The following is a 16,973-nucleotide window of genomic DNA, read 5'->3' on the forward strand; positions in this document are numbered from 1 at the left end:
TAGTTAGTTAGTAGCTTTGGCTCAAGAATAGCTTACTTATAAGCTAGTACAGTATACTGTAGCTTAAACTGTGGGAAATATTGACTATACACATGTAACAAAAGACAGCTGTTTTATTTATGGCTTTAACACAAAGCAGGAAGCAACAGTGTGACTGTGAGAGAAGGAGTGTTTGTATAACTGTTACATCTCCATAATATTTGGTAAAATGTTGAAAAAAGTAAACCACATTTTAAATGCTTTCAACACACTTTGTAAAAAAAAAATTTCACCTAAGGCACAGCATTGTCATATTTACTCTGATTTTGGTTTCAATAGCTTGAAAGGCACTCTGTCTGTATTTAAACTTGTATTTTACTCATGAAAAAAAAACATGAAAACACTGCCAGTGTTCTACTGTTGACATCTGGCAGTTCACTGACCACAAGGTAACTGCTTGAAAGCTACTGATAAAGGGTTTTACACATAAATTTGTTATAACACACACAATAAACAAAACCAACGGATCTCAACAACGACAACAAAAGCAACTGGATATATGTTTCACAAATGATGCAAAAAATTGTCAAGACATTGCAGAAAGTACCAAAGACAGATAAAATGGTTAAAAAATGCAATAAGAAAAACACATGAGAGCTGCAAGGTCAGCTATATAATAAATGATTTAAAGACCACGTTTTCCACATCCTAAGAAAACTGTTCAAGTGTTCATACATATAACGAAGACGATAGACCTACATGTGCTGCGCCAACAAGAATTCAAGAGTCAAAGAAGGCAATAATAAAGAGTAACCTACTTGTTAAAAAATAAATCAGTAGTTTCGTGTTTCACACAAATGCTCTTATATGACAATAAAACATGCAAATTTATAAATATGTATTTGCATGTGATCATTTGAATATGTTTGAAATAGCTAACATGTCTGATAAATATGACACAAAGTTTTAGAGGCTATATTGTTTTTGGCGCTTTAACCTTTTAAGAATAACAGATGAAATTAAAATAATTATCAGTAAAGTGATATTTAAGAAAGCTATGTTTTCACATTGGAAGACTGTGCCAACATGAGTATGGACAACATACTGGCTGCCAATCTGAACAGGTGAAAAAAAAAAAGAAACCTTAACTTTGGATGCATTAGCAAATGGTTTCTTACTTGCATGAGCTGGTCTTACCTGTTATGTGATAAATACTAATATCTTGAGGCACTGACAACTGAAGCCTCAACGCTGACATCACTGAAAGTCAACACTAACACCACCGACACATGGACTTAACATTCACATTGCAGAGTAACACTATGATCAGATTGTCTCTCGCAGATGTCAAGGTCCAATGCTTCATGTTGAATCCAGCCAACATTTCAGTCTGTGGAGAAACCAGCTAGATCACTGCACCCAGGTGAAGTGTGCATATGAGAGTGTGCAAGGTATTGTACAGTATTACATATGCAGTAAAATGTAATCATGCAACCTAAGCGCTCTGCCAGACATGTATACTGTAATGTAACCGTTGTGAGTGGGCGTGAGGATGCACTCTCTGCTGCACCTCTGACTGAGCCTCCACTTCCCATGTAACCAGCTTGTTTAATTCAATATGCTGTGATACCTCTCCTGTAATCTGGAAATCTGCAGGTTGATGCTCACACGCTGGCCCCTGCAGATCTGCTCCCATGGTTTGAGAATCCGCCGCCCCTACCGCTTCCATCCCCAGGCCTACGGTCAGGGTGATGGTTTCCGTTACTATCGCACCCTGCTTCCCGTAGCGCCGAACAATTGATTGCCGCCCAAAGCCTCTCATTCTCCTTCTGTTGCTCATTGACCTAGAGATGGCAAGAGTACAAATTGTGATTTTACTTAACGCATGTGGATCAAAGTTGGCTCTGAAGCAGGGGTGGGGGGTTGACGTTGAGAAAAATGTCTCACCTGCTTCTCAAGCATCTGAATCCTCAACTCCTGACGAGCGACTGTCTCTCGCAGCTGCAAAAAAATAAAATAAACTGTTCATATTGTGGCAATGGGATGTTCTCATTTATTATTCAATGAAAAATAAATGTGATACCTGTGTGACCTCACTACTAGCACTGCAGCATGCACCCGATTCTCCTATTTTACAGACGCGAGTCTCCTCCAGTCCATTGAGGTTGTTACAGCTCATTCGTTTAGTCTGTAGAGGGGACATGAACAACAGTATTGTGAAATTTTTAAGCTTTCATTTAAAGTATATAATTAATGTCTAGATCAGTACAAACAGCAACTATGTTGGCATTACCGATAGGCCTTTCTTACTGCTGACTGCTGCTGCCGCAGCCTTCAGCTCTTTCAGTTCCTCATAAGGTAGAGTGACGCTCTCGGAGAAAGAGGAGAGCTGGTCAGGAGTGGATAGCTCAGAGTCTTCTGGCATCGGGATGAACTCCGCATCCTCAAGCTCCTGTTGTATGAGAACCTCGCTGAATTAGAGCACTGCGAGTCTCCATTAAGTTGTTTCCATTTTTGGATTCAAACATAGGTTTCTTTATTCCTTCATGATAACAAACCTTTCTGAGCCAGAGAGGGCAGGAGCTGTCCCCTGTCTGATTTGCCATTGACATCATCGGGGTCCCCAGGAGGCCGTCCTCTGTGTTAACCTCCAGTGTACCCCCAAGACCCCTGTCACGACACTCTGTCTCCGAGCCTGCCTCTATGTCTAGATCCACTGTGGATGTAGACGCCTCCTGGCCCAGTCCTTAATTCACACAGACAGCAATCACTCACACAAACATGCAAACTTGAAAATATAGACTTGCTATTCTGAATCAGTACATAAATCAGTGACCGAAAAAAAGCATTTACCACTACCAATTGATAATCCACTGCTGTTTGAGCGAATAGTCTTGGAGTTGAGCACTTTCTCTGCAAAGAAGAAAATGTATTTATTAGACATCTGGCTTCTTGCCCCAGTATGCTGTGCAGGTGTCTGGTTGTGATTACTAACCCATTATAATAATGGTGTGCCAGCCACGGCAGGAGAGGTCCGGTACATGATGGAGGGAACCAAAGATGGGCCTTGGCATAGCGGGGCAAACCTCTGAACCAAATCCCTTATCAGCAGGCATCCCAAGTCGTCCATTTCCTGCATTTCCCCACGCAAAGATCTGATTGTCTGATAGAAAAAAGATAACAATGAACACGCAAGACCAAAAGTCTGAGGCAGTCTGTTCCATGGGTCAGTAAAATTGTTATGCAATTGAAAATGTATATTTTTGCAGCAATGTATGTGTTCTTACCCTCAGTGGCTGCAATGGTGAAGCCGTCTCCACAGGACACTTTTGTCACTGTCTTCCCTCCAAAGGGTCCGACAAGGACTTGGACACCCTGGTGTTTCTTAAAGTCCTTCACGCCCAGTTGTCCGTACTTGTTGCAACCAAAGGTAATCAAACGGCCACGTTCTGTGAAGGCAGAAATCATACGAATGAACTTTTCTTTGGAATGGTGATATTTCTCACACGAGACATATCAGCCTCTTCCTGCAGTACCATCAATTGCAGCTGTATGGGTCTTTCCTGGAGCTATGGTCTGGATTGTGAACCGCGACAGCTGCTTTACCAAGGTCAGTGTGGTGATGTACGGGATCCCCTGGTAACCCTGGTGCATAGGAAAATGAACATATAAACAAAGCTGCATCACCTAAAGCCTCTACAGTGATATAGTCCTTTAGGTGTAACCCAGTACCTCTCCAGGGTGGTTTTTGAGACCAGAGATTCCTTGGTTCAGACCCAGCTTGTTGAATTCATTGTTTCCACATGCTAGGACTTTGCCAGTTTCTGTCAAATAGAAGGTTCCATCGCTGCCACATGACACTGCAGAGATGGTGGCACCTTTAGGGATCTCCACCTTGGAAAACCAGAGAACAATCAGTAAATAAATTGCTACAGTAGTCTACAATAGTCTTATCACATCAAACACTTTAACTGGCTAGTGTAAGGCTTTGGAACAGTCAAGAAAATGCAAGAACACTACTTACTTGCATCGGGGAAGAGAAGTCATCCTCACATTCCAGGCCCAGACGCCCTGCAGCAGGAAAACAGAGCAATTTTGACAAGGAACACCTGGTGTGACTGTACATTCAAAGGGCCCTTGTCTCCACCTGCTGGCAATAGTTATAACAGCAAAAACAACCTGGCAGAGGCTTAATGACATCAGCTCAAAACAACAGTACATACAGCAACCCCTATGTACCATACTCTCCGCAGCCCCAGGAGTAGATTTCCCCACTCTGAGTCAGGACCACCACATGGTTGTCCCCACATGAAACCTGATGGACAGGCCGCTCCTCGAAAAACTCCAAAAGCACCGGCTCCAAAACCTCACTCCCGAGCTCGCCCTCCACTCCAATGCAGCCGTAATAGTCTGACCCAAACATGTACATCTGGTCCTCATCTGCAAAAGCAGCAGTAGAGAACGCATTAGAAAAAAAAGTGACTTTACAGATATTTTACCCCATAAGTTCCTGTTTTCACAGGAAGCTTTCCTGACTCACCGGTAACACAGGCAGTGAAGTCAGCCCCACATGCCACCTGTCGGATGGCTTTCCCCTGAAGCTTCTCCACCCTCTTTGGCTGCCGGTACGAGGCCTGGTCTCCATGCCCCAGCTGACCCACCATCTTGGCTCCACCTTGGACATTCTGAAGATAAAGTAGAGAAAGTTGCTTGTAGTGTAGCACAAGAACAGCCAGATTCATTCCATCTATTCAAGAGTGATATATAAATACTCACAGCCCAAGTGTACAGCTCCTTTTCCACTGTCACCACTGCAAAGTGACTCTCTCCTGCACACACATGCTGGGCACTGCTGCCTCCTTTAAACGAATCCAGTTTCTGGGGGGTGAACTTCCCTCCCCCCCAGAAGTACACCTCCCTTGAGCGTGTGGTCACCACAGCAACAGGGGTCTCAGTCACTGTGCTCAGCCTGTGGTATGGCAAGGACAACAAATCAGATATATCCCACAAACTCACACTCAAGGGACAACAGATAGACTTCAACAGTGGAGGATATTAAACAACTTACTTGGGTTTCTTCATTGCTGAATTCAGCAGGGCAACTCGCTCTTCAAGCTCCCTAACAGAGAAGGAATTGTTATGGGTGTTTTGACTGTGTATTCATGGCATCAAACAGAACCTAAAATATAAATCTAAAATATTTTCTCTTTTCGTTCTTTCAGCTAACTTACTGTCGGCAGCAAGAGATGAACGGCTGGTCCAGAATCTGCTCAGCTGTAGGCCTCTTTGCAGGATCCTGGGACCAAAAAGAACACAGGCACTTAACATTGGTATCCCTCAAAGAGGCCAGCTTTTTAATAAGCATGCAGTATCATATCTGGTATCAAACGTTTTTGTTCTGAAACAATTAGACCCCCCCCCCCCCACTCACTTGATCGAGGCACTCATACACCAGCTTGATCAAGGCAGACGAATAAACATCCGAGTTCACTTCCATCGTCCAGTTGCCCTGGACTATTTTCACACAGAGGTTCAGAGGGTTCTGTATGGACACAAACAGAATGAATTCATTCTCTGGGAAATCCAATCCAATTTTCTGATTAATGCAAATAATTCAAACAGCTGCAAACCTACCGTTGCATCAAATGTTCTCGTAAGAGTTAAGACTTCAAAAAGTACACAACCCATTGCCCAGATGTCTGATTTGAAGTTGTACTTAGCTCCCTGGCACAGTTCAGGTGACATGTAATATGGGGTTCCCACACACTGGATTTACAGAGGAAGAAAAGGTGCAAAAGCATGATTACTTAAACGTGAATCTCAAGCTGATGCAGAAGGAGCTATGCCATGAAACTGTGTAGTGCTATAACTCAGATAATAAGTATTGTGTTGACTGTGGATGAACTAAACAACAATTATATCTCAATTTCAAAGTGTTATAGGGAAAGGTGAAGAAACCATGTTTTCCTCTGGATTTCTGTTGACTGTGCCACTAAATAATATGGCAACAGTCAAAGAAAAAGAGCATGCACAAACTCAGGAACCACATGACCACTACACCAACACAGTAAAGAGAGTATGTAACCACTGTGCATCATCCAGTGAATATTTACTAAATCATAGCCTCCTGGTTTAAGATGTTGACGGGAAAATCACAACTTACAGTCTCTGCCATTGAAAACTCAGAGTCTAGCTTCTTTGCGAGGCCATAGTCGCCCAGCTTAATGAGGTCGGTCTTGGTCAGGAAAATGTTCAGAGTTTTAATATCTCTGCAAGAAAAATGGGGGGGTTTGTTAACAAGAAAATCAAGGTTAGAAACAAAATGGAAAGTCATGCTTTCAATAAGGGAATGAAAACAGGCTGATCTAACCTGTGTAATATCCCAGCCTTGTGAATGTGGGCCACTGCTGAGGCAATTTGGTACAGGTACCATATGACCACCTGAGGAAACATGTTAAATGTAAGAATATAATAGTCTGTAATGTATGAAATAAATTGCCTGACAATGTTGCACTCATACCTCCTCACTGAAAAGTTTCCCCTTCCGCTGGTTGATTTTATCGTACAGATTTCCTCCTGTGATGACAAGGCTGTTTAACATTCGGTCACAGCTGAACAGCATTCAAACTAATCTTGATCAAATCTTCAGAGTGGACGCAGATACTGTTTTTTCTTACCGTTGCAATACTCCAACTCAATGAGCAGGGTGTTTTTATCCATGAAGTGATTGAAGTAGGCTATTATGTTGTTGTGCTCCAGGATGGAGAGGATGCTGATTTCGTTCATGACATCTCTGCGCTCCTTCTCTGAGAGCGAGTTCAGGTCCACCTCTTTCCATACCACCAGAGAGTTGTCCTAGGGAAGCCAAAGATGACGTCTCATTCAACAATATTAGTGAGAGTCCCACAATAGGGTGTCCCCAGATGACAGAAAACACACTTGTGTCTCCCTACTGTTATACCTGCCTGCTTACAGGACAGAAAGACAAGGAAAATCTTCTTATCTGATATGTAATTAGTTCAAAACATATTCTGAAGGAAGGCGGAGCATGGGAAGGTCTGCGAACCCGTATACAGCAGTATGTGCAGCCAGGATAAAGCACCAAGGCATGGGAAAGTCATTTATCTTGTTTGCCTTCAAGAATTTCTCACAGGGGTATGGAAACAGAGGAACAGTGAGCAATTCAGTTAGCCGGACACATACTGTACAGTCAATCACAATCATGCACTTAGAAAAATAAAGATGTAGCACTGCTAATTTGATATTTCTGATATGTGGAATTAGTATGTTTTCGAGGTAAACAGGTGTTCATCCTCTCAGAATGCAATACTCCATGTTTGTCAAAAAAAAAAAAAAAAAATTATGAACCATGCTGTTGTTGTTACAACGAGGATGAGTGTCTTCACTCTCGGGTTTCAACAACAAAGTTTTCATAAAGGAGAGTGATTGCTGTTTATCATAGTGTGTATCCCCTGCCTTTTAAAAACAGAAAACTGAGCTGGGACAGCAACCAACTTACCTCTGTTCTTCTGTACAGAGTTGCTTCACCAAACGCCCCCCTCCCGAGGATCCGGATAGGAATGTAATGCAACTTTTCCTCCTCGCCATTAAATGTGCCCGACGCTGATCGCTCACTGACCACAGACCCGCCGCCCAAATCTGAATTTAGCGAGTCGAAATGTCTTTCATAGTCATCCAGTGACATTTCTGTTTAGGGACTTGTTAGCCAGTGGCAGTGATGGAAATAACCCGAACAGGCCTAACGAGAACTCTTTCTGAAAGACTCCTACAAAACCATACACACGCCTAACATGTTATCCGTGTCGGCTAGGAAAAAGACCTGTCAACGTACGAGCACAGCCAGATCCCTCAAGGCCAATTAAAATATACAATGAAAGAAAAACACAACGTAGCAAAATGCGTGCAACTACAGTAGTTGTACCAGTGTCAAGCATGGCACAACAACAATTAGGACGTTAAGCCAACTTTTTGAATTTTCAGAATAAAACGCCTACCATCGAGCGTGTTGTGGTGTATTTTATGTTGAAATCCAAGATAGCGCATTTCCGGTAAGGTTTAGCCGTTTGCTTAGCTAACAGTAACGAGAAGAAAGTACAGCGCCGCCTGGCATAATAAAACCCTGAACTGTTGTGGAAATGTTACCCCACTAAAACAGTCTGAGTAGGTCTGCACAGCAAATACACAATTACTCGACTGTTTAAAGTTGGTTGGACTCGTCTGACACTCGACTAAGAGACAACAACACACCGAAAAAAACGTCCATCCTTTCCTGGTACTCAACCCGGAAACTGTCAAATTAAACGGTCTCCTTGTCTACAGGTAGTACGCTTGCTGCACTGAAGCGACTCTAAATGAAAAAGGACGGTACATAAGTAGCAAATACAATTTAAGTACCATGAACATAGCTGTCCATATTTATTTTAAAGTGTCAGTTCACAGTTTTTAATTTCAAACCCAGTATTCATAACGGATGTGGTGCAGTGAGACATTAATTTTACAGATGCAGCACTCCTGAACAGGAGGTTGTGATTTGATGGAAATTGCCAAGAACAAGGAATGGTTATGTAAAATGCAACCTAACTTGGAAGTATAGTTGATCATGCCCTTGAGAAAAAGATCTGCCTCAGCTTTCATAAAGTTATTGCTGTAACCTTAACTGATTTGTTTTTAAGATAAACAGAGGTAGCCTACAAGATTGGCTGCTTCACTGGTAATGCACTGTAATGCGTGTGTGTGCGCGCGTGTTCTTCACAGATACTATCAGTAAATATTTCAGTACATGATAAAACAGCAGATGGCGCTCACATCATACATTCCATTAATGAGGAAATATGTAGAAATAAGTAGTCTACAAGCCTCCTGTATATGCACAGCTGAATTAACACAGATTGAGAGAATGACAGATGTGTGCAAAGCTGTCATCAAAACAAGATGTGGCTTTGATAAATGAATTAACCAGCCATAAACACGCAGTAACTGTGTGACCTCTTCTACTACATTAAAACAGGCATTTTTCCATCACCCATTTCTGTGCAAAACTATCCACCACATTAAAGCTCTAGTGCCCTAGTGATCATATTATGAACAGAGAATGAGATTATGGTGTAGCAGGAAGAGCATCCTGTGTAATCAGTCGCAGATACCTCGAGAGTGAGTGGTGCTCTGTAGAGATCTAGGTGGTCAGGTTATGGCAGCACACTAAGTTTGCATGAAGCGTTCCTGTGTGATACATTAAGCTGAGGTTAATTCTCTGCAGATATTGATTCATTCAATACGCAGTTATGGCTCTTGATCTTAAAGTCTTAACAAATCTTAAAGTCTGACAAATGAAATTGTTGGATAGATTCTGTAAAGCATGGATGGGATTTTTCACATCCAAGTATGTGGGCTATCTTTATGTCATGTATTTAGATAAGTCAACTACTGGAGGCTAATGTCGGCATAAACTCCATCATTTTGGACAAAATGAGCATTATGCAATATTTATATATTTGTTGTAGGTCCACAGTAGTCTGAGTTACTCAGTTAAGTAGGTACACACACTCACTCACTCTGTCTCCCACACACAGACAGTTTTGTAATATTGACAGAGCAGCTGTCTCACACAGATAAAAGTAACATGCTGGGAAGATTCCTGAGTAAAAACCTGAAGACCAGAGGGAAATTCAGAGATGATTTTGGATGGAGACCACAACACAGATGGAAAATTATCACATCAGGACACAAGAAGGAAAGGTTAGCTTGAGTTATCTAAACTTTACCTCATGATGCTCATTTTAAACTTGGTGCATTAAAATCTATTGTTTGCTTTGAGCTCATGTCAAAGTCTCTGTCTGTTCAGGATCTACACTGGTTGTGGTGTGTTTAGGACTGTTGAACACTATTCTGCTGCTAACTGCTGTTGTTATTGGGATTTACTGTGAGTACAGAATCACTACTTCACTTATTTAGAGTCTGGGTTTATATCATTAACTATATTCACCCTTTCTATACCTAGTGATGTGAATTTTTAAATCATATAAGAACATAAACATGTTTTCTGAATATCAGTCATAAATAAAGAAGAACCTTGAGAGCCTCGAGTATAAAATTTGAATTCTTACGATATATACATATTATTCTCTAATTTCTGTACATAAGTAAAGAGGAGGCTTTCTTATTTTTGTCAATCACAGGTGGTAAAGTCAGTGAAGAATCTTCTTCCATCCAAGTAAAAGCACAAGCACTCATCATAGAGGTGGAGCAACTTCGGATAATTCAGAGTGAAGCTATCAAAGCTCTAAAAGAGGCTGAACAAGCATTAAAGAAAGAGCTGAAGATCCATCAGCAGCTTAAACTGCAGTTAGAAAAGAACAAGACTGTCAATGACGGCCTTCAGAGGCAGATTGAGACACTACGAATGGAGACTGAAACACTGCTCTCCAATTCATCCATTGCCCGTGAGAGGGGTTACTGCATACATTTTCCATCCTTTTTGGAGTCGAACCTTTTCTTCTTGTGACGTTACATTTTATTCTTTTAAAAGGGACAAGCTGTGGACGATGCCCCCCAGGGTGGTTTTTATCATATGGATCCTGCTACTTCCATTCCAGATCAGCATCCAGTCCCCCAAGAAACTGGGCAGACAGCAGAGCGGACTGTATCAGCCGTGGGGCCGACCTTGCTGTGATTCCTGACTGGGATGAGCAGGTGAGTCCAGCATTCTGTAGGTATAAGGAATAGTAGTGCTGGTAGTTTTTTTTTTTTTTTCTTGAATGTTTTAATGTGGACCACAAGCTTAGATTTCTGAAAAGTCTCCACAAAGTGTCAGCATGACAGGGTGTAGAAAGTGATCCTCACTGGTTGGTAGGGATGGAGCAGATGAGGCAGTTAAGCCACTGTTAGTGCATCATTATCTTATGGAGCTGCAGGTTGGTTTTTTTCATGTTGAGACATTTTCTCACTTTACCACTGTAATAAGATGGGGCACTTATCTGTCTTATCTGTTGCTGCCCTTCTTAATGAGTCAGGGTCACAGGTACAGGCACATGTGTACTTTAAAATATTGCATATGGCGCAGTAGTGAGTTTTTGACTATTAGTGTCTTTATTAGAACAACATTTAATGTCCTGTATTTTTTGTTTCTGTTGCTTTACCACCAGCCAAAAAGATACACGTGTCTATGTTAATGTCCTCAGTAAAAGATTTGATCAGCTGTCATGAGTATGGCTCAGCTGTCAGAGGAGGAAGACCAATAGCTAAATCTAAGAGAATAAAATTCAATTACCAATGAGCCAGAATGCACAATACCAGGAGCCTGGAACTGGCTCACTTCTAAGAACTGCAGCCACAACACCCATACTTTTCCCTATATGTGAAAATATCTGCTTTGAAAAGGTGTCTCATCAATTGCTAACTAGGCCAACAATACATATAATACAGTAAAAGTGTACTTAAGTAACAAATTGTGATGTCATTTTACCTCTTTTCATCTAGCTACATCTCTTTGATAAAATGCCAAAACTAGGAGCCACTGAATTGGAACACATGGCAAAGTTTTCGGGGTATTTGGATTGGCCTTTCAGATATTCAAACAGAAGGCACCTGGGTGTGGATAAATAATGTGACTCATATGAATCAAGGGTAAGAGCTTTAACACGTACTATGTAGTGTTGTTGTGTTAAATAAAATAACCATTGGACATTTAAGGAAGTATGCTTCTTTATTTTATTGCTGAGAGTTAGATGAGAACATTGATACCACTGTAGCATCACTACAATAAATGTGAAGCTAGAGACAGCAGGTGATCAAATTGAATTAGCATAAAGACTGAAAGCAGGAGAAGCATCAAGTTTGATTCTGCACTTGGCCCAGACATGAAACAGTTTGTTAAAAAAGTATCTCAGAAAGACCACAACTTGTGTCTTTATAATTATGTTTGTGTACAGACCAAATAGATGTGATCCAATGTCTTAATCAGGGAGGTTTAGAACTGTAGGTCATGTATGTGGTTTTTTAAAAAGTTTGGACAAAGGGCACCTGGGTGTGGATAAATAATGTGACATGAAATGTTCCTCCTTCTTCAAGTCTTTATGGTAAGCTAAGGTAACTAACCTCCTGGTTCTAGCTTAATATTTTAGAAACATTTCTGAGTGGTTGTGGTCTTCTCATCAGCTCTCGGACAAAAAAGCTAAATTTAAATTAAATGTTAATGTGTAACTTGAGTCTTGCTTTAGGTACTGGATATATCGGCAGCCTGACAACTATGGACCACAAGGTCAGGACTGTGTAGCACTTATGAATATGAACTCCCCTATGCAGACATGGTTTGATGCAAACTGCCAAGAAAGGTATGAATGGTTATGTGAAATGCAACCCAACTAGCTGTGGAGTGACTGGTTTCTTGCCTCCACAAAGAAGATACCTACAAACACACAATCATTCCTTCATGATGAATGAATGAATACATGGAGTATGCTAACAGCAGTGGTTCATCAACGTAGTTGTGCTTTAGTTGCTTTAGTTGCTTACCTTCTGATTTCAGCTTCATATGTAACTTGCAGATGCTGTAAGGAAATGGCATTGATTTGTCCTAATGACTTATCATCTAGCACTATCATCAGGTCAAATATTCTGTTTGTCCAGCTCTGTTTATGATTGAACACCTGCTAAATTAATGATATTATGTCAATGTTAGCATGCTAACACACATACAATGGTGGTGAACTTTGTTAAACCATTAGATCTGCTAAATGTGTTAGCACTGTAACTGTGAGGATGTTTGCATTTATCTCAAAACAAATAAAAGGATTAATAAAAGCTGTGGGAAAATGTTTTGTCACTGTATTAGTTTGTTGCACTCTACAGCTGTTATTACAGTAAAAAATTATTTTACTCTAAACTAGAGCTTGAACAATAAATAGTCTCTCTTTCAAAGCAGCAGGATGTGAAAATCATTATTTTTACTTTGTATACTTGATAATATTGGTTAAAATATTATTTGTGACCCCTGGCTGCCCATTCAAAATCTCCAGCAGGTCACAACTCAGACTTAAAGATGAACAGAATATCAAATGACCACCCATGTGTGTTAAGTTTATCAAATGAACTTGTCATTAAGTCCATAGATAGGCATTTCATCTGAACATACTGGTTGTGAACCAGTAATAACTTTAGCTAACAGCAGGTCACTAGAGCATCTAAAATAGCAGAGTGGCAAAAAACTTAAAAGACTTTCAGGAAACAGTTTCACATATGGGACAAAGGACAGCAGGAACACAAGGAAACCCACACATGCGCAGTTTTGTAATATTGACAGAGCAGCTACAGATAAAATGGCTGATAAATATCCTTGGTGCACAAACAAGTGACACACTGAAGATTTCTGTGTAAAAACCTGAAGACCAGAGAGATATCCAGAGATATGAATATCCTTAAAAGCTTAAATAACAGTGACAAAGGTTTTAAGACTTTGAGGAAAAAATATCTCATAAATGAGAGAGCAGGTAGCAGGTACACAATTCAATTCAATTCAATTCAGTTTTATTTATATAGCGCCATATCACAACAAAAGTCATCTCAAGGCACTTTTCATATAGAACAGGTCTAGACCATACTCTTTAAAATAGGTATTTACAGAGAGAGACCCAACAAATCCTACACTACTTACACACTACCTACTCACTCACTCTGTCTCCACACACAGACAGTTAGTTTTGTAATATTGACAGAGCAGCTGTCTCACACAGATAAAAGTTACACGCTTTGGAGATCCCTGAGTAAAAACGTGAAGACCAGAGATGATTTCAGATGAGGACCACAACACAGATGGAATATTATCACATCATGACACAAGAAGAAAAGGTTAGCTTGAGTTATCTAAACTTTGCGCATTATTATCTATTGTTCGCTTTAAGCTCATATCAAAGTGTCTGTTTGTTCAGGATCTATGTGCGTGGTCAAAGTTTGGTCCAAGTGTCATCCACTATATCCACTGGTTATTGTGTGTTTAGGACTGTTGAACACTGTTCTGCTCCTAACTGCTATTAACATTATGTAGGGTCAGGTTGGTGTACACTGTAGCAAAGTCAGGGAAGAATCTGCTCTCCACCAAGTAACAGCACAAGCGCTCATGAAGCAACTTTAGATAATTCAGAGTGAAGCTATCAAAACTCAAAAAGACGCTGAACAAGTGTTAGAGCTGAGGAGCAATCAGCAAATCAGCAAAAAGAGTAGAAGAAAACCTTCAGTGACAGCCTTCAGAAGCAGATTGAGACACTAACAAGTGGAGACTGCAACACTACTGTCCAGTGCAGCTAAAATTCGTGAGAGGCTATTTCAAAATTTTTTTGTGCATTTCGGAGTCAAAACTTTTCTTGTTTTTCTTCCAGTTTTGACCTTGTAGTGACACTAGATGAAAAGACAGAATATTGAACATTATTAAGATTCATCCTGGGGGGGACATGAATATTTGAACAAAATTTCATGGCCATCTATCCCACAGTTGCTGGTTTATTTAAAACCATAAAGCTCAACCTGCTGGTGACAGGAAAGTGAGGATCACCAAAGTCATTTGGATTCATACTTTGGGAACCATGAATAAAAAGTTTTGTGGCAGTCCATCAAACAGTTGCTGAGATGTTTCGTCTCCTGACAAATCAACAATGACCTTTGACCTACCAAAATCTAGTAACTTCATCCTTGAGTCCAAGTTAATGTTTATGCCAGATTTGAATAAATTCACTCAAGGTGTTCCTGCGATATCACAAAAAGAAACAAAACAAAACAAAACAAAAAATTTGTGATTTGTTGGAAGCTTTAACCTTAATGACTTTTACATTTTCATGGACTGTAATCACAGGTGGATCCACTTGTCCTAACAACCGACTGATTATACTGTGTCTGGGACTGTTGAATGCTGTTTTGCTGATAGTTGCTGTTGTTATTGGGATTAACTGTGAGTATGACAATTGGCAAAAAGTTTCATTTCCCTCTTTTATATAATTTCACTTACACCAGCTAGCTGAATAAACACTTTTTCTTTGAGTCAAAAAAAGAAGAAGCTGTTGTTTCAGTTGTTTCAAGACACGATCAGTACAGGACAAGATAATAATATGGAAACATTTGTTCAAATTATTTTCATATGCGGGTAGTCAAATGTCATTAGGTTTATCAGAGATTTTCGGGGACTATTTTTATTCTACTTTTTGTAATTTTCAGTGATTTACAAATGGTCTAATCTATTTTTTTTAGCTTGCAGTTCCTGTCCAGTTCTTGCAGTTCCTGTAATTGTAACAAAACAGTTACAATTTACAGATTAACTGTCAGTTATAGTAAAAAGAGGTTTTTGGCTAAATCACTACACACACACAGTTTTAGGACAATTGTTTTTCTGAAATTGTGTTTTCACATCTTCAGGTGCCAAAGTCAAAGACAGTTCCCACCAGGTTTCTCACTCAGCTGCAACACAGCTCATCATTGAGCTGAACTATCTCCGTAGCAACCACAGTGATGTTATTGAGTCTGCAGAACAGGCCAAGAAGGCGTTAGAGAGGGAGGTCAAAAACCATGCAGAACTAAAGGCGAGAATTAAGCAGCATAGGACCATCAATGACGGTTATCAGAGGAACATTGAGGCACTGCAAGCAGAGAAGTCACTTCTGCAATCTGATATATCAGCTTTTGGTGAGACAGAGTTGTATTATAGTTTTTAAAAAATGTTTTTTATTTCATTTATTAAAATAGAAAATCACCTAAAATGACCAGAAATCTTTTGTCTCTTCCAGAGGGAAGCTGTGGCAGATGCCTCCCTGGATGGACTCTTCACAACTCAACCTGCTATTTCTTTTCTTACTCTGAATCTACTTCTGTCAAGAAGAACTGGCCAGACAGCAGAGCAGACTGTGTTAGACGTGGAGCTGACCTGGTTGTGATCGATAACCAGGAGGAGCAGGTGAGCTGTAAACAAACAATGAGGAGACAAAACATAAAGAATATTTGAATTTTAAAACTGTGGACTGCTTTGTTTGCTCATGCAGGTATTTGTGAGTGACAACATCAAAATTGGCTATAATGAATGGACCACCGGACACTGGATCGGTCTCACTGACATAGAGACAGAGGGGACATGGGTCTGGATTAATAATGTCACTGAGGTGGAGGAAAGGTGATGCATTATCATTGATTATTTTCACTTTGCTACAATAATTGCCCTGTCATCACTTATTTGTCATGACCAAACAAAGTTAACTTTTTAAAAATGATGTAACTTAGGTACTGGGCGGATGGAGAACCAAACAACCATGGACCCCGGGGAGAGAACTGCGCCATTACAGTTTACAGACACACCAATCCATGGAAGACCCGGTATGATGGAAAGTGCGATGAGCATCAGATATACTGGATGTGTGAAATGCCATCAAGATAAACTCTGTGTATTCTTCTGGAGCGCTGGCATGTGTTTGGAATTGAAAACATGAAATACCTTTAATAAAGTTTTAATGGAGATCATTTCTGTGGTAATTACAGCATGATAAGTGATTTTTAGGCTGAATACATCTGTAGCTATGCAATAACATACCTAATAAAGAATGGTTTCTGCTATAACTACACTCCTATGGGTTATCTTTCAGGTTATTGTTTGGTCAGTCATTTAAGTGAAAACAACAACAACAACAAAACATAGGACTGGCAGTACAGGTAAAATTATTATGGAACAAATTGTATAAGCAAAATGTTGCACATCAACAGAAACACATCTTCCTCATCATGACATCTTGGGGTACCAGCTTCATGCTCACTTGCAGGAGGCACAATTGGACTGCATGATAACTGATCTGGGAGGATTTACTTTCCAGAAAAGTTTGACTGACAAACTGTAGCAGGACTGAAAATTGTTGTACACTTAATGCAAAACTTAATGCCTTTAGCAGTGTATACCCAGCACTGCACTGAACAGTACAAATGAAGAGTGATGAATAATAACTGGGAGTGGA

General features: G+C 40.3%; 3 protein-coding genes across 4 annotated transcripts; 2 read left to right on the forward strand and 1 right to left on the reverse strand.

Annotated features, from left to right (window-relative positions):
- Window positions 1-95: 95 nt before the first annotated feature.
- LOC108892484 (serine/threonine-protein kinase Nek9) lies at window positions 96-8,290 on the reverse strand. Of its 2 annotated transcripts, none has more exons than XM_018690053.2 (23): window positions 7,499-8,290; window positions 6,657-6,834; window positions 6,500-6,555; window positions 6,350-6,420; window positions 6,143-6,248; window positions 5,614-5,745; window positions 5,411-5,521; window positions 5,211-5,275; window positions 5,048-5,098; window positions 4,756-4,948; window positions 4,520-4,664; window positions 4,219-4,419; window positions 4,004-4,050; window positions 3,712-3,873; window positions 3,516-3,624; window positions 3,267-3,428; window positions 2,975-3,142; window positions 2,839-2,892; window positions 2,538-2,725; window positions 2,273-2,431; window positions 2,063-2,167; window positions 1,927-1,980; window positions 96-1,823 (listed from the first exon to the last, which is right to left on the reverse strand). In XM_018690053.2, exons 1-23 carry the CDS (start codon window positions 7,682-7,684, stop codon window positions 1,644-1,646), a joined length of 2,883 nt encoding a protein of 960 aa, XP_018545569.1. In that variant the 5' UTR covers window positions 7,685-8,290; the 3' UTR covers window positions 96-1,643. The 2 variants fall into 2 exon arrangements, with proteins under 2 accessions (XP_018545569.1, XP_018545567.1); XM_018690051.2 differs by having other exon boundaries at window positions 2,833-2,892.
- Window positions 8,291-9,568: 1,278 nt separating this feature from the next.
- On the forward strand, window positions 9,569-12,812 carry LOC108892426 (C-type lectin domain family 4 member G). Its single transcript, XM_018689958.2, has 6 exons — window positions 9,569-9,735; window positions 9,842-9,919; window positions 10,176-10,439; window positions 10,526-10,689; window positions 11,476-11,622; window positions 12,216-12,812. The coding sequence occupies exons 1-5, from the start codon at window positions 9,672-9,674 to the stop codon at window positions 11,599-11,601; spliced, it is 696 nt and encodes a 231-aa protein (XP_018545474.1). The 5' UTR covers window positions 9,569-9,671; the 3' UTR covers window positions 11,602-11,622; window positions 12,216-12,812.
- Window positions 12,813-13,673: 861 nt separating this feature from the next.
- Window positions 13,674-16,589, forward strand: LOC108892503 (CD209 antigen-like protein B). Its single transcript, XM_018690085.2, has 6 exons — window positions 13,674-13,842; window positions 14,840-14,935; window positions 15,397-15,663; window positions 15,765-15,931; window positions 16,017-16,144; window positions 16,252-16,589. Exons 1-6 carry the CDS (start codon window positions 13,779-13,781, stop codon window positions 16,403-16,405), a joined length of 876 nt encoding a protein of 291 aa, XP_018545601.1. The 5' UTR covers window positions 13,674-13,778; the 3' UTR covers window positions 16,406-16,589.
- Window positions 16,590-16,973: the final 384 nt, after the last annotated feature.

Source organism: Lates calcarifer, linkage group LG19 (genome assembly GCF_001640805.2).
Source record: "Lates calcarifer isolate ASB-BC8 linkage group LG19, TLL_Latcal_v3, whole genome shotgun sequence".
In the NCBI taxonomy this organism is placed as follows: Eukaryota; Metazoa; Chordata; class Actinopteri; family Centropomidae; genus Lates; species Lates calcarifer.